The sequence below is a fragment of the Bombina bombina genome, chromosome 1, assembly GCF_027579735.1.
Source record: "Bombina bombina isolate aBomBom1 chromosome 1, aBomBom1.pri, whole genome shotgun sequence".
Classification (NCBI taxonomy): Eukaryota; Metazoa; Chordata; class Amphibia; order Anura; family Bombinatoridae; genus Bombina; species Bombina bombina.
Window position 1 is genome coordinate 1,533,340,644 of NC_069499.1, and position 18,219 is coordinate 1,533,358,862.

General features: G+C 39.2%; 1 protein-coding gene across 1 annotated transcript in view; it reads left to right on the top strand.

Moving 5' to 3' along the window:
- GLP2R (glucagon like peptide 2 receptor) overlaps nucleotides 1–18,219 on the top strand; it is a 382,306-nt gene that overhangs the window by 138,424 nt on the left and 225,663 nt on the right. Inside the window, exon 3 of the mRNA XM_053708546.1 lies at nucleotides 15,587–15,691. Within this exon, the coding sequence (XP_053564521.1) occupies nucleotides 15,587–15,691 (105 nt within the window). The remainder of the gene's footprint in view (nucleotides 1–15,586; nucleotides 15,692–18,219) is intronic.

Genomic DNA, 18,219 nt, shown 5'->3' on the forward strand with positions numbered 1-18,219 from the left:
AGATGTGTTCAGTGAGCTGCCGTAGTGCAATGGTGTTCTTTCAGCAAAGGATAAAAAGAGAATGAAGCAAATTTGACAATAGAAGTTAATTGGAAAGTTGTTTGAAATTGTATGCTTAATCCTAATCATAAAATAAAATTTTGAGGTTTTGTGTCCCTTTAAGTTTACATTACAGCTGTTTTGAATGATTCCCTTAGCACAATGTGTAAAGGAAATCATCCTTTCCATGTGTGAGATTAACCCCTTAATGACCGAGGACGTGCAGGGTACGTCCTCTAAAAAAAGGCAGTTAACGCCTGAGGACGTACCCTGCACGTCCTCAGTCTGGAAAGCAGCTGGAAGCGATCCTGCTCGCTTCCAGCTGCTTTCCGGTTATTGCAGTGATGCCTCGACATCGAGGCATCCTGCAATAACACTTTCTGGCCATCCGATGCAGAGAGAGCCACTCTGTGGCCCTCTCTGCACCGGACATCGATGGCCGGTATCGTTGGTGGGTGGGATCCGACTTGGGAGGCGGGTGGGCGGCCATCGGTGTGATCTGGAAGGTGGAGGGGGGCGGGATCGGGGGCGGAGCCTTCGGGGGCGCGCACGGGCGCGCGCGCGTGCACGGTGGGTGGCGGGCGGGCGCGTGCACGGGGCGGGAGCGGGTGGGAACCGCTACACTACAGAAAAAAAGTAAAGAGTAAGTGTATTAAAAAAATGAAATAAACATTTTAAAAATAAAGCATTTAAGCGATCTGGAAGGGGTGGGGGGTTGGTATTGGGGGGGGGGGGAAGCTACACTACAGAAAAAGGAAATTTTTTAAATAAAAACACATATTTTCACTAAAATGGGTACTGGCAGACAGCTGCCAGTACCCAAGATGGCGCACATTAAGTCAGAGGGGGAGGGTTAGAGAGCTGTTGGGTGGGGGATCAGTGAGGTTGGGGGCTAAGGGGGATCCTACACAGAAGCATATGTAAATATGCTAAAACAAAATGCACAAAAATGCACAAATTTTCCTTTTATTTTAGTACTGGCAGAGTTTCTGCCAGTACTTAAGATGGCGGGGACATTTGTGGGGTAGGGGAGGGAAGAGAGATGTTTGGGAGGGATCAGGGGGTCTGATGTTTCAGGTGGGAGGCTGATCTCTACACTAAAGCTAAAATTAACCCTGAAAGCTCCCTACAAGCTACCTAATTAACCCCTTCACTGCTAGCCATAATACACGTGTGATGCGCAGCGCCATTTAGCAGCATTCTAATTACCAAAAAGCAACGCCAAAGTCATATATGTCTGCTATTTCTGAACAAAGGGGATCCCAGAGAAGCATTTACAACCATTTGTGCCATAATTGCACAAGCTGTTTGTAAATGATTTCAGTGACAAACCTAAAATTGTGAAAAATGTAATGTTTTTTTTAATTTGATCGCATTTGGCGGTGAAATGGTGGCATGAAATATACCAAAATGGGCCTAGATCAATACTTGGGGTTGTCTACTACACTACACTAAAGCTAAAAATACCCCAAAAAGCTCCTTACATGCTCCCTAATTAACCCCTTCACTGCTGGGCATAATACACGTGTGGTGCGCAGTGGCATTTAGCGGCCTTCTAATTACCAAAAAGCAATGCCAAAGCCATATATGTCTGCTATTTCTGAACAAAGGGGATCCCAGAGAAGAATTTACAACCATTTATGCCATAATTGCACAAGCAGTTTGTAAATAATTTCAGTGAGAAACTGAAAGTTTGTGAAAAAATTTGTGAAAAAGTGAACAATTTTTTGCATTTGGCGGTGAAATGGTGGCATGAAATATACCAAAATGGGCCTAGATCAATACTTTGGGATGTCTTCTAAAAAAAAATATATATATGTCAATGGATATTCAGGGATTCCTGAAAGATATCAGTGTCCCAATGTAACTAGCGCTAATTTTGAAAAAAATATGTTTTGAAAATAGCAAAGTGCTACTTGTATTTATGGCCCTATAAGTTACAAAAAAAAAGCAAAGAAGATGTAAACATTGGGTATTTCTAAACTCAGGACAAAATTTAGAAACTATTTAGCATGGGTGTTTTTTGGTGGTTGTAGATATGTAACAGATTTTGGGGTTCAAAGTTAGAAAAAGTGTGTTTTTTTCCATTTTTCCTCATATTTTATAATTTTTTTTATAGTAAATGATAAGATATGATGAAAATAATGGTATTTTTAGAAAGTCCATTTAATGGCGAGAAAAACGGTATATAATATGTGTGGGTACAGTAAATGAGTAAGAGGAAAATTTCAGCTAAACACAAACACTGCAGAAATGTAAAAATAGCCTTGGTCCCAAACGGACAGAAAATGGAAAAGTGCTCTGGTCACTAAGGGGTTAACCTATTGTAATCTGAATCCATCCTGATAACTGGTAACCAGTCTGAATGGCATTTATAAATGTGCATTATTGGTATACTTGGCATATTATCTCAATTATTACATTGAAACTTTTAATATTTTAAAAAGTTTTTTTTTTTTCTTTTTTTTCAATTGATTGAAAAGTTCTTTTTTCCAGTTTAGTGAGATTTACACCAGAATTCAAGAATAACCCGACAGGAAATAAGTTTCTATTAGAAGAAAGTGACTGATCTGACCTTCTAGAACAAGATTTTATCAGTTCTTATTTGAGATGTACATTCATTTAACAAAACCAATATTCGAATGAATGCACCAAAGAAGATTAGAAAAAAAAAGAAAAAATACCGTCAATGTTCATGTTTCCTTTAAACATTTTAAAGGGTTAAGACTTAGCTTAAAGGGGCATGAAACAACATTTTTTTCTTCTTCTGTGTTTCAGAGAAAGCATGCAATTTTAAACAACTTTCCAACGTATTTCTATTATCTAATTGTTTTTGTTCTTTCGGTATCCTTTGTTGAAAAGCATATCTAGATAGACTCAGGAGCTGCTAATTGGTGGCTGCACATGTGGGCCTCATGTTATTGGCTCACCCATGTGCATTGCCATTTTTTTAACAAAAGATACTAAGAGAAGGAAGCTAAATAAATAATATAAGTAAATGGAAAGTTTTTTAAAATCATATTCTTTATCTAAATCATGAAAGAAAAAAAATGGCTATCACAATCCTCTCCGACCCGCGACACGAGCGGTTAGGTCGGTCCTCTTAGAGCACACAGCCCTCCTCTCACCACTGGACATATATTACATATTTGCAAGGTACCTTTGATATATTGTTGGTTATAATTGATAACCTTTTAGCACTTTTTGTATGCATTAGTACTAGTGTTTATTTCATGTTATAAGGGAGACGTCCCTTTTTTTCTTATGTATTATTTTAGAGCTTTTTATTAAATTCTGTTTAAACTAAGAAGTGTCTTCTAGTCTATAAATATATACACACAAGAATCGTTTTTTAGTATATGTACTCTGGAATTTTAACCCTTAACCAGTTATTGCGTATTAACTATATTATTATACATCCCAGTTCTATGAGAACTATTATTTTGGGCATATGAACTACGTTTATATATTTAGGACCTAATTATTCCTCTGTCCAAATTTATATATTATTTTAACCTCTTGTGTATACTGTCCTATATCGACTTAGCTCCATCTCTATACTAAATATCCTTATATCTCCACCTTAATATTACATATCCATATAAGAATTTTCATCCTTAATATTTTTCACCCGTGATTTTAGCGCTAGACTCTATTCACACTACTGTCACTACTGTCTTCTATGAGGGGAACACACCAGTCTAGCAGGGTCCTATTTCCCTTAGCGCTTCTTCTTTTCTTCTAAATTGCTCTTTGTAAAATAAAGCACGTAAAATATAGTCTATATCACACTTTAATATTATTGGTTGGGTTCATTTTCAAAGATATTTAGTTGAAATAATTTTTATTGTGAGACATACATAGAAAAAGTTAGAAGTCATTGTACATTACATATGAAACATCATAAGGAGAAACAGTCTCCCTCATTAATCTTGCATGGGACTAGTCCCCTATTTGTCCTTTAGAGCTGCATAGACAAGTTGTCCTGAGGGGGGACTTCTCTAATAGTGTCTATATCAGTTTGAAATTGATATTTAAAGGGACTTGAAACCCAAACTTTTCTTTCATGATTCAGATAGAGAATACAATTTTAAAACGGTTTCCAATTTACTTCTATTATCAAATTTGCTTCATTCTCATTTTATTCTTTGCTGAAGAGCTATCTAGATAGGTAGTGTGCACATATCTGAAGAACTAGATGACAGGAAATAGTGCTGCCATATAGTGCTTTGCTAGTGTATGTCTTAGTTACAAACCTGCTGCCATATAGTGCTGTGGTTACTTGCACACTCCTGACCTTACTCTCCTTCTTTTCAACAAAGGATAACAAGAAAATTAAGAAAAAATAATAAAAGAAGTAAAAAGGAAAGTTGTTTAAAATTGTATGTTCTATCTGAAACATGAAAGAAAAAATTGGGCTTTTATTTTCCTTTAAGGAAGCAAAATATAAGTGGTTAATGTCAATTTATGATACGTGTGGAATTTTTTTTTAAAGTTTCAGCTGGCCCTTTTCTTTTTGTCTCTCTTGTTGACATGTTGCTCCTCCCTGCCAGAGCATACTGAGGTAGGCGGCACATATTTTAGTGGCAGCATTGCACACTCTGTCTAATTTTGTCTTTCAAGTGACCAGTTTACTACTAATATTGAATGTACTATGTTTTCTTAGTATCCTTTGTTGAATAGCATACCTAGGTAGACTCAGGAGCAGCAATTCCCAATTGGGAGCTACAGTAGTTGATCATTGGTGGCTTCACATATATGCCTCTTTTTATTGGCTCACCCAATGTTTTCAACTAGCTCCCAGTAGTGCATTGCTGCTCCTTCAACAAAGGATACCAAGATAATAAAGCAAATCTGGTAACAGAAGCAAATTGGAAATTGTATGTTCTGTCTGAATCATGAAAGAAAATGTGGGGTCTCATGTCCCTTAAAGCCCGTTTTTATGATCTGTGCTTAAAGGGACACTGAACCCACATTTTTTCTTTTGTGATTCAGATAGAGCATGACATTTTAAGCAACTTTCTAATTTACTCCTATTATCAATTTTTCTTCATTCTCTTGCTATCTTTATTTGAAAAAAGAAGGCATCTAAGCTTTTTTTGGGGGGTTCAGTATTCTGGACAGCACTTTTTTTATTGGTGAATGAATTTATCCACCAATCGGCAAGGACAACCCAGGTTGTTCACCAAAAATGGGCCGGCATCTAAACTTACATTCTTGCATTTCAAGTAAAGATCCCAAGAGAATGAAGAAAATTTGATCATATGAGTAAATTAGAAAGTTGCTTAAAATGTCATGCTCTATCTGAAAAAAATTGGGTTCAGTGTCCCTTTAAATTCATGTGTCCCTTTAATGAACAAAAATGTCCCAACTACTTGAGTTCATTAAATTGTTAATAGTATTTATATTTCTAAGCTTCTTAAAAGAAATTCAAATAGATCTATTATACTCACTCTTCAGTGGAGCAAGGCAATTACATCTCTCCAAGGGTTCAGTCCTGTTCATCTTCAATATCCCATTCAGACAGCAACATACTTGGCTTATTTTCATTAAAACTATTTTAATCCTTTTGAATGACTTTGCAATGGAAGATAAAACGACAGACTGTGATATGACCGGATGACTCATTATGTTAAAAGTATCTGTAGTAACTAACTAGCTGAATGATGTCCAATATGTAGCTAGCTCATATGTGAAAGAAAGAAACGGCTCCACTTTATTAATTAGTGTCAGCCAACAAGCGCTGACAGAATTTATGCTTCTGAACAGAAAAATATATAGACTATAAAGGTCTGCATGTTTATTATTAAAAGTACATTCTAATGAAAATGTCAAATGTGATGATTCATTTCTGACCCTAGATAACTATGGACTGGATTACAAGTGGAGTGCAAATGACAGTGTGTGCTGCATTGTCTTGCGTTCCTCCTTGGCTTCTGGTCGGTTACAAACACGTTTATTGTACTCATATTTCAAGTGATGGGTTAATGGTTGCTCTCCCACAAGATTGTGGAGTCTGTCTGTGGGAATTGTTGCCCTTTCACCCAAAAGAGTATTTGTGAGTTGAGGCATTGCTGTTGGATGAGAAGGTCTGGCTTACAATGGGGTTTCCAACTCACCCCAGTGGTGTGCTATAGGGTTGAGATTAGGGCTCTGTGCAGGCCACTCAAGTTCCTCCACGCCATACGCAAACCATGTTTGCATGGACCTCTCTTTGTACATAGGGGCGCAGTCATGCTGGAACAGGAAAGGGCTTTCCCCATAATATTGCCACAAAGATGGAATTACCCAATTGTCTTTGTATTATGTAGCATTAAAATGACCCTCCACTGGAACTAAGGGGCCTAGACAAAACCTTTAAAAACAGATCCAATCTTTACAGTAAGCGGCATACATTCGATTGGGTAGCATTCACCACACTCAGATTCTTCTATCAGACAGCCAAATAGTGAAGCGTGATCATCACTCCAGAGAACACAAGTCCACTACTTCAGGGTCCAGTGACCATGTACTTTACACCACTTTAGCCCAAGCTTGGCATTATGCATGTTAATCTGAGGCTTATGTACAGCCATTAAAGACCATTTCAGGAATCTCCTGACACACCGTTCTTGTACTGATGTTGCTTCCAAAGGCAGTATGGAACTATGGAACTATGTAGTGAGTGATACAACAGATGAAAGGCTTTGTCTATGCCAGGGGTGTCCAAACTTTGCTCTCCAGAGGTTTTGGAACTACATTTCCCATGATGCTCAGCTAGATAAAATGCTGGCTGAGCATCATCGGAAATGTAGTTCCAAAACCTCTGGAGAGCAAAGTTTGGACACCCCTGGGTCTATGCTCTACACTTTTCAACACTTGGTCTACAATTTTGGGGCAGAGCTGTTGTTGCTCCTAGATGCTTCCACTAAAATAAAAGCACTTACAGTTGACCGGGGCAGAACTAGTAGGGCAGAGATTTCATGAAATTACTTGTAGAAGAGATGACATCTTATAACAGTGCCTCGTAAGTCACTGAGCTCTTCAGTATGACACATTGTACTGCCATTGTGTATGTGTGAAGTATTTTATGCTTAGTTTTCATCAGAATAGTATATCTCAGAACTAAATGAGGAACTTCACTAATTTAGCAGATATTTTTCAATTCATTGTTATCTGACATGGATTTCACCACATTTTCCATAGAAGTCTATTATGTGAGGGAAAAATGCACCTGTCCTATACGAAATGCAGATGTTACTGTGTCCTACACTCACACAGTAAAAATAACTTGTAATAGGAGTGCAAAAATGGAAGTGGTAAGGATTGCTGTGTAGCAAAGTAAAAACATCTTACCTCCTGCATTTTTTGTGCATCCCTATGTATTTAACACCCTGAAAAGGGTTTAAACATATAGACAAAGTTTTGATTGCGCAACTTCCAATTACCAGTCATATTCTGCTCAGGGGATGCAATGCTGGTGGATCCAGAGTGTGACTTTACCTATGTGTTTAACCACTTTGCAGCGACACTGGTAGTGCACTACTATAGTCAATAGGGAGAGCTCTAGTAGTGAGGTAATACATAGCAGGTTCTCCTGCAGTTGGGAAGTAAGCAGCAGACTCCACTGTAATTGGGCAATAAGCTTACAGTTCTTCTGTTGTGGGACAGTAAGCACCTGGTTTTCCTGTAGTGGGCCAGTAATCAGCTGGTTCTTCAGTAGCGGGAAAATAATCAGCTAGTTCTCCCTGTACTGACTGAGTAAGCAAGCAGCTGGTTCCCCTGTAGTGGATCAGCAAGCAACTTTCTCCTGTAGTGTGTCAGTAAGAAGTTGATTTTTTCTTGTGAATCAGTTAGTTGCTGTAAGCAGCTGCTTCCACCTTAGTGGGTCAGTAAGCAGCTGCTTCCCACATAGTGGGTCTACAAGTAGCTGGTTCACCTGTAGTTAGACAGTAAGCAGCTGGTTTCCCTGTAGTGATTAGTAATAAGCAGCAGGCTCCCCTGTAGGGGGTCAATAAGCTGCTGGTTCACCAATAGTGGGTCAGCAAGCAGCTGGTTTCACTGTAGTGAGGCAGTTAGCAGCCAGCGCCTTTGTAGTGGGTCAGTAAGCAGCTGGCTCCCCATAGAGGTTCAGTAAGCTGTTGGTTCCCTAGTATTGGGTCAGTAAGTAGCTGGTACCCATGCAGTGAGGCAGTTAGCAGCTGGCTCCACTTTAGTGGGTCAGTAAGCTGCTAGTTCCCTAGTAATGAGTCAGTAAGCAGTTGATTTCTGTACAGTGAGGCAGTAAGCAGCTGGTTCACCTGTAGTTGGTTAGTAATAAGCAGCAGTCTTCCCTGTAGGGGTCAGTAAACAGCTGGCTACCCTGAAGTGGGTCAATAAGCTGCTGGTTCCCCAATAGTGGGTCAGCAAGCAGCTGGTTTCACTGTAGTGAGGCAGTTAACAGCTGTCTCCTTTGTAGTGGGTCAGTAAGCAGCTGGCTCCCCTGTAGTGGGTCTGTAAGCTGCTGGCTCCCTAGTATTGGGTCAGTAAGCAGATGGGTCCCATGCAGTGAGGTAGTTAGAAGCTGGCTCCCCTGTAGTGGGTCAGTAAGCTGCTAGTTCCCTAGAAATGAGTCAGTAAACAGCTGGTTCCCATACAGTGAGGCAGTAAGCAGCTGGTTTACCTGTAGTGGGTCAGTAAACAGCTGGTTCCCGTACAGTGAGGCAGTAAACAGCTGGTACCCCTGTAGTGGGTCAGTAAGCAGCTGGTTCCCCTGTAGTGAGGCAGTTAGCAGCTGGCTCCCCTATAGTGGATCAGTAAGCAGCTGGCTCCCCTGTAGTGGGTCAGTAAGCTTCTAGTTCCTTAGTTTTGGGTCAGTAATTAATCTGCTGGTTCCCTAGTATTGGGTCAGTAAGCAGCTGGTTCCCCTGTAGTGGGTCAGTAAGATTCTGGTTCCTTAGTTTTGGGTCAGTAATCTGCTGGTTCCCTAGTATTGGGTCAGTAAGCAGCTGGTTCCTGTACAGTGAGTCAGGTAGCAGCTGGTTCCCCTGTAGTAAGCAAGTAAGCAGCTGGCTCCCCTGTAGTGGATTAGTAAGCAGCTGGTTCCCTAGTAGTGGATCAGTAAGAAGCTGGCTCCCCTGTAGTGGGTCAGTAAGCTGCTGGTTCCCTATTATTGGGTCAGTAAGCAGCTGGTTCCCGTACATTGAGGCAGTAAGCAACTGGTTCCCTTGTAATGGGTCAGTAAGCAGCTGATTCCCCTGTAGTGAAGCAGTTATCTTAGCTGGCTCCCCTGTACTGGATCATTAAGCAGCTGGTTCCCCTGTAGTGGGTCAGTAAGCTGCTGGTTCCTTAGTATTGGTTCAGTAAGCAGCTGGTTCCCGTACAGTTAGGCAGTAAGCAGCTGATTCCCCTGTAATGGGTCAGTAAGCAGCTGATTCCCCTGTAGTGAAGCAGTTATCAGCTGGCTCCCCTGTAATGGATCAGTAAGCAGCTGGTTTCTCTGTGGTGGGTCATTAAACTACTGGTTCCTTAGTTTTGGGTCAGTAAGCTGCTGGTTCCCTAGTATTGGTTCAGTAAGCATCTGGTTCCTGTTCAGTGAGACAGTAAGCAGCTGGTTCCTCTGTAGTAAGCCAGTAAGCAGCTGGCTCCCCTGTAGTGGATCAGTAAGCAGCGGGTTCACTAGTAGTGGATCAGTAAGCAGCTGGATCCCCTGTAGTGGGTCAGTAAGCTGCTGATTCCTTAGTTTTGGGTCAGTAAGCTGCTGGTTCCCTAGTATTGGTTCAGTAAGCATCTGGTTCCTGTACATTGAGACAGTAAGCAGCTGGTTCCTCTGTAGTAAGCCAGTAAGCAGCTGGCTCCCCTTTAGTGGACCAGTAAGCAGCTGGTTCCCTAGTATTGGGTCAGTAAGCAGCTGGGTCCCATACAATGAGGCAGTAAGCAGCTGGTTCCCCTGTAATGGGCCAGTAAGCAGCTGGTTCCCCTGTAGTGGATCAGTAAGCAGCTGGTTCACTAGTAGTAGATAAGTAAGCAGCTGGATCCCCTGTAGTGGGTCCGTAAGCTGTTGGTTCACCAAGTATTGGGTCAGTAAGTAGCTGGTACCCATGCAGTGAGGCAGTTAGCAGCTGGCTCCACTTTAGTGGGTCAGTAAGCTGCTAGTTCCCTAGTAATGAGTCAGTAAGCAGTTGATTTCCGTACAGTGAGGCAGTAAGCAGCTGGTTCACCTGTAGTTGGTTAGTAATAAGCAGCAGTCTTCCCTGTAGGGGGTCAGTAAACAGCTGGCTACCCTGAAGTGGGTCAATAAGCTGCTGGTTCCCCAATAGTGGGTCAGCAAGCAGCTGGTTTCACTGTAGTGAGGCAGTTAACAGCTGTCTCCTTTGTAGTGGGTCAGTAAGCAGCTGGCTCCCCTGTAGTGGGTCAGTAAGCAGCTGATTCCCCTGTAGTGAAGCAGTTATCTTAGCTGGCTCCCCTGTACTGGATCATTAAGCAGCTGGTTCCCCTGTAGTGGGTCAGTAAGCTGCTGGTTCCTTAGTATTGGTTCAGTAAGCAGCTGGTTCCCGTACAGTTAGGCAGTAAGCAGCTGATTCCCCTGTAATGGGTCAGTAAGCAGCTGATTCCCCTGTAGTGAAGCAGTTATCAGCTGGCTCCCCTGTAATGGATCAGTAAGCAGCTGGTTTCTCTGTGGTGGGTCATTAAGCTACTGGTTCCTTAGTTTTGGGTCAGTAAGCTGCTGGTTCCCTAGTATTGGTTCAGTAAGCATCTGGTTCCTGTTCAGTGAGACAGTAAGCAGCTGGTTCCTCTGTAGTAAGCCAGTAAGCAGCTGGCTCCCCTGTAGTGGATCAGTAAGCAGCGGGTTCACTAGTAGTGGATCAGTAAGCAGCTGGATCCCCTGTAGTGGGTCAGCAAGCTGCTGATTCCTTAGTTTTGGGTCAGTAAGCTGCTGGTTCCCTAGTATTGGTTCAGTAAGCATCTGGTTCCCGTACATTGAGACAGTAAGCAGCTGGTTCCTCTGTAGTAAGCCAGTAAGCAGCTGGCTCCCCTTTAGTGGACCAGTAAGCAGCTGGTTCCCTAGTATTGGGTCAGTAAGCAGCTGGGTCCCATACAATGAGGCAGTAAGCAGCTGGTTCCCCTGTAATGGGTCAGTAAGCAGCTGGTTCCCCTGTAGTGGATCAGTAAGCAGCTGGTTCACTAGTAGTAGATAAGTAAGCAGCTGGATCCCCTGTAGTGGGTCCGTAAGCTGCTGGTTTCTTAGTTTTGGGTCAGTAAGCTGCTGGTTCCCTACCTAGTATTTTTTCAGTAAGCATCTGGTTCCCATACAGTGAGGCAGTAAGCAGTGGTTCCTCTGTAGTAAGCCAGTACGCAGCTGGCTCCCCTGTAGTGGATCGGTAAGCAGCTGGTTCACTAGTAGTGGATAAGTAAGCAGCTGGATCCCCTGTAGTGGGTCAATAAGCTGTTGGTTCCTTAGTTTTGGGTCAGTAACTGCTGGTTCGCTAGTATTGGTTCAGTAAGCATCTGGTTCCCGTACAGTGAGACAGTAAGCAGCTGGTTCCTCTGTAGTAAGCCAGTAAGCAACTTGCTCCCCTGTAGTGGATCAGAAAGCAGCTGGTACACTAGTAGTGGATCAGTAAGCAGCTGGTTCCCCTGTAGTGGATCAATAAGCAGCTGGTTCAATAGTAGTGGATCAGTAAGCAGCTGGATCCCCTGTAGTGGGTCAGTAAGCTGCTGGTTCCCTAGTATTGGGTCAGTAAGCTGCTGGTTTCCATACAATGAGGCAGTAAGCAGCTGGCTCCTCTTTAGTAAACCAGTAAGCACCTTTCTCCCTTGTAGCGAGGCAGTGAGCTATTGGTTGTAATGTAGTGAGGTATTAAGCAGCTGATTCATCTTTAATGTGACAGTAAACTGCTGGTTCCCCTTTTAAGGGGCAAAAAGTTGCTGGTTGTTTACTGGGACAGTAAGGCAATATTTATTATGTAGTAAGGATTTAAGCTGGTGGGGCAGTAAACAGCTTATTCCTGAGTAATGGTGCAGTCGGTTCTTTTGCAGTGGACAGTAAACTGCCAATTCTCCTTTTAAGGGTCAGAAAGTTGCTGGTTCTTTACTGGGACAGTAAGGCAATATTTATTATGTAGTAGGGATTTAAGATGATGGTTCCTCTGTAGTGGTGCAATAAACAGCTTATTCCTGAGTAATACTGCAGCAGTTTTTTTGGCAGTGGACAGTAAACTGCTGGTTTCTCTTCAAGTGAATCACTAAGAAGCTTTCTCCACTGTAATGGGGCAATAAACAACTTTTTTCTATGTAACAGGACAGTGAGCCACTGGTTCCTGTTTAGTGGTACAGTATCTTGCTGGTTCTCTTGTAATGGGGTAATTATGAGTTGCATTCTCTGTAGTTGGGATAGGATTTTATTACAGACACTGACAGTGCCATTTTAGGAGGTATTTGTTGTTAGATCGAGTTTAAAGTTGGCAGTATTTATTTTACCATTCTCTGCTAATGCCTAATTCTGGGTTTATCCTATCTTGTTTAGATTATTTGTTATTTATCACTAAGACTATAGTCTCATTAATCAGAACTTAAACTTCAAATGCACCAGTGCTTGATTCATAGTTAAGAATGTTATCTCATGCATGAACTGAAATTTCCAAGCAAAGTCTGTAACATTTTCTGTCTTTTTGCCCAAAGAAAGCAGTGTAATCTCAAAGTTGATATAAGGTATGCACTGAATGTGTGAAACATTGTTATAATGTCTAGAATTAAGTAGAAAAATAAAAATAACAAACAAATCTAGTAACTAAAAAAAGAAAAAAAATGTACATCAAAGTATCAAACAATTTAAAGGAACGAACATTAGCAAATCAACAGCTCTATGAATTCAAGCAATTTAATTTTGATTAAGAAACGCTCTTCCTTTTTTCCAAAATACAGCAAAAGAGTAACAGCCAATGTGCTGTCCCCAAAAAAGAAATTGGATCTATCAGCAGTAGCGATGGGCTAATGTGCTGAAAGTGTAATTCGTGGACATTCAATTTGGACAATCGAATGTTGATAAGAATGAAAATCTATTAAAATGCAGTAATCAAATGTTATTTCTGGTTTTCAAATGTTACTGTCATTTTCGAATGTTCATAATTAGATTGCATATCCACATTTGAAATTTAAGTTCAATAGTTCATGTGGTAGGGTGTGACGAACCAAGGTTATCCAACCCTGCGCCAGTCACTTATTTGGCACAGAAAGGGTTATCAGCCCCCTTTTCTGTCACCAAAAGGTCACAATCTAGCCACACCAGGCAAGCTTGTGATTCAGTTTAGTGGGTGCAAGAGTTAAAGGGACAGTCTAGGCCAAAATAAACTTTCATGATTCAGATAGAGCATGTAATTTTAAACAATTTTCCAATTTACTTTTATCACCAATTTTGCTTTGTTCTCTTGGTATTCTTAGTTGAAATCTTAACCTAGGAGGTTCATATGCTAATATCTTAGACCTTGAAGCCCACCTCTTTCAGATTGCATTTTAACAGTTTTTCACCACTAGAGGGTGTTAGTTCACGTATTTCATATAGATAACACTGTGCTCGTGCACAAGAAGTTATCTGGGAGCAGGCACTGATTGGTTAGACTGCAAGTCTGTCAAAAAAACTGAAAAAAGGGGCAGTTTGCAGAGGCTTAGATACAAGATACTCACAGCGGTTAAAAGTATATTATTATAACTGTGTTAGTTATGCAAAACTGGGAAATGGGTAATAAAGGGATTATCTATCTTTTAAAACAATACAAATTCTGGTGTAGACTGTCCCTTTAACCGCACTCCCTTAATCTGTACTAGACGTAAGAGAAATGCCCAACACTCCCTTTTAATGCCACACACAATAAACTATCAAACCTATAGCTCAAATACTGCCACCACTTAAAATTTATTAAAGGGGAAATCCTAAGGAAAAATCCAGACTTTACACATTAACTCTAGAAATACAATTTAGCAGAAAATAACCTAAATTATACAGTTCTAATATTCCAGTCTCTTTCAGTAACGTGGTTCAATTATTAGACAAAGGCCAAACTTAATAAAGGAATTATTTATTATGCCAAAAATATTATGCACAATGCATTATTAATAAAAAGTTGTTACAAATAAAATTACACACGCAAACAGTATTTTAAAATAAAAAGGAGAAAAAATAACAGACCTAATACTTCACTAGCTTATGAGTCTGCGCCCGGGGATGGCATGAAAATGATGGCTCCTTACTTCTGTACAGCAGCTCCCCTTGTAAGAATGACAAAACTTATTGTTAAGAAATAAGATTCTTAAAACTACTTTTCAGAGATCAGGTTGCTTAACCACACCCTCCTGGGCGGGCTTAGAAACCCCCTGTCTTTACAACCTTCAATAGACTAATTTCTTGCCTGAATTTATACAATCCAGTATAATTTCTGCTAGGTAAGAAATTTCTATATTTAAATATCTAGAACCTTTTAGTTTTATTGGGAGAATCGGTTTCATATCAAATATGGTGCAATACATCCAGCAGCAATACTCACAGGTCAGAGCTTCAAGGAGTCACTACAAAACTCCCCAACAATAGTAAAGAAATGTAAAAATGAAGCTCTCCAAAATGCCAAAGTTTCAATGCTTTATTTTAGAAAGTGCAGAGTCAAACAGCCACGACGTTTCGGGGAGCTATGCCCCTTAATCATGTTTAAGGGGCATAGCTCCCCGAAACGTCGTGGCTGTTTGACTCTGCACTTTCTAAAATAAAGCATTGAAACTTTGGCATTTTGGAGAGCTTCATTTTTACATTTCTTCATATCAAATATGCCATAGGTTGTCATATTTACCTTCCTTTAAGGGTATAGCAGTTTTAACACACATATATACATAACCCATGTCCCTTTATTGACCTCCTCATGAGATGTGCTGGGGGCCCTGTTCTACATCATGCCCTGCTGCTGACAGCTTAGGCCATAAAAGTCTGTCCTGTTTACACTGCCAAGCATTTATGATGCTCCTGGCACTTCAAAGAAGACACAAACACAATTCTTCTTGAAAAACAAATAACTGTTTTGAGTCCAAGCTACACAAAGTTTACTCCTTAGCAGCTGAATCCTGAGATATTCGTGACATAGGGCATTTAATAAATTGAAACAAATATATCAATTGAATGTTTCTGTTTCGAATATTGCATAATTCGAATAGAATTATTAGAAAAATTTAAATCGAATATTACATTTAAAGAAAGCATTAGAAATACTATTACATTAAACAAATGTTAGAATGTTGTACAAACATTCAAAATTCGAAATGAATGAAACGAATGTGTTCAAATTTGTTTCATTTTTCGAATGTTAAAAAACATTCACCCATTCCTAATTAGCAGCTGGAGAATTATCTGTTTCCTCCTCTCATTGGCTTATTTAACTTATGTATAAAAGGGGCAGGAGTCTATTAATATTGTGTTTACTTTTATCTACCTATAAATGCTATGGAAACCTAAACCCTATCAAATAATTTGACAATGACACTGGTAAAAACTAAAGTATAATTTATAAATTCAACATTGTTGTCATATGTTTATTTTTTTCATTTCCAGGAGTATATTGTAATGGAACATTTGATCAATATGCATGCTGGCCTCATTCCCCTCCAGGGAACATATCTGTTCCATGTCCGTGGTATCTACCCTGGGTACAGTCAGGTAATGTGTTTTATTTTATAACAAAAATGTATGAGATGATAACGGATTTTTAGTTATTGTTTTAAGCAGAAAGTTCCAGTTTTGTTGAATGAAATGTGGGTCATAAAAAGTTATTTTTTTTCTATATTTTTATTTACAACAATCCACAAAAGGTTTTAGTTTTTTTTTCCGTGTCTTCTGACAAGTAGCTTCTGAGCAGCTTCATTAACAAAGATACCAAATTACAGTATATGGGTACCAGCATGGGCATACACAGGGATTTTTCCAGACGTTGCAAAAATAAAATAAGAAATTAAAATGTCCGAATCATTAAAATATTAAAGTGATATGAAATCCAACATGACTCAGATAGAACATGTGATTTGAAACATCTTTCTAATTTAGTACAATTTATGACTCCACTTGCTGGAGAAGCAGGTAAGTCACACGAAGAAAGGATGCTTATATGCACTGATATAATATCTTATTAATTATTAATTCTTGATTACTGTGCCTGAAAGAACAGAAAGAGTTTTTTGTGTGTTAAAAATTAACCTTTATTAGTATCTTTAAAAAAAAAAAAAAAAAAAAAGACAGCTTTTGTGGATGATAATGCTGCCCTGAAAAGTTAAAAACGCTCTCACTGTGTTTTGGTGAATAAACAGCATGTGTTTGATGTTAGAAAATTCCAACTGATCTTAGTACTGCTTTAAGCAATAGATTTCAAATGAGCAGTATATTAGAGTATACTAAAGAGCTATAATAAAACACACAAGCCTCTTAGGCATGTTTGGCTCTTGATAGTATCTGAATTATTGTGCTCATATGTATTGAAATCTATATAATAGGTATGTAGTAGGTGTATTCTTAAGCTCAAAAATTGCTACTTACGCTAATTTGATCTGAAGCTTATAATATATCTAGGTACAAACAATATATTGTGCACCCTGGGTGTTTGCAGCTTATGAATAGCGAATAAAAGTTCACTACTGTTTAAGATAAAAAATATTAACTCCAGAATGTGGTGAGTGAATCTTAAAACAGTATGTTATCAGGATATAGTATCTTTGGTTGGTAACTTATCTCTCAGTTAAATAACACTAGTTGTGGTGATAAATGGCATAGTCTTGCTCATAATAGTTACTGAGTGATGCTTTAAGTAATATTAATAATACTACAGAGTATGCAAAAGCTTTGCTTCAAGGATGTATATGGGTTAATCAACTTCTGTTATAGACCATAATCTATTATATTACAAACTTATAATATTATTACTGATCACTAGATTGTAAAAGTAAAGGAGACCCCTGACGCGGCGTTTCACTAACGCTTCCTCAGAGGGGGTAACCCCTCTGAGGAAGCGTTAGTGAAACGCCGCGTCAGGGGTCTCCTTTACTTTTAATCAGCCTCACTCGTTGTTTAAATATAGTAATATAAGCAAGCTTTACTTAAAAATGTTAGCACAAGACTTAGCCGCTTTAGCTTGGTAAAGACGCAAATGACAGCTATACGAATCTTATGTTGATTCAGGACAAAAAATAAGCACGCTCAACAATTTAATTTAGCTACTTATGATAACAATCATAATATAGCTTTGGTTTGGTATACGGCACTCTGTATTAGATAGAGATTATTTTCTCTCATGTTGATCTAAGTTACAACCTAAGGTGTTAGTGTAATACTGACGGTAGTGAGCATTAGCTAACATATATGCTGCAAAGATCCAGCTTTCTAACTACAGCCTAGAATCAATCTAGATATACAGCGTTTTATTTAATCCTTATAATACTAGCAATAATTCACTAGCCCTTCACCAGGTGGGACCATACAATCTAGTGATCAGTAATAATATTATAAGTTTGTAATATAATAGATTATGGTCTATAACAGAAGTTGATTAACCCATATACATCCTTGAAGCAAAGCTTTTGCATACTCTGTAGTATTATTAATATTACTTAAAGCATCACTCAGTAACTATTATGAGCAAGACTATGCCATTTATCATCACAACTAGTGTTATTTAACTGAGAGATAAGTTACCAACCAAAGATACTATATCCTGATAACATACTGTTTTAAGATTCACTCACCACATTCTGGAGTTAATATTTTTTATCTTAAACAGTAGTGAACTTTTATTCGCTATTCATAAGCTGCAAACACCCAGGGTGCACAATATATTGTTTGTACCTAGATATATTATAAGCTTCAGATCAAATTAGCGTAAGTAGCAATTTTTGAGCTTAAGAATACACCTACTACATACCTATTATATAGATTTCAATACATATGAGCACAATAATTCAGATACTATCAAGAGCCAAACATGCCTAAGAGGCTTGTGTGTTTTATTATAGCTCTTTAGTATACTCTAATATACTGCTCATTTGAAATCTATTGCTTAAAGCAGTACTAAGATCAGTTGGAATTTTCTAACATCAAACACATGCTGTTTATTCACCAAAACACAGTGAGAGCGTTTTTAACTTTTCAGGGCAGCATTATCATCCACAAAAGCTGTCTTTTTTTTTTTTTTTTTTTTTTTT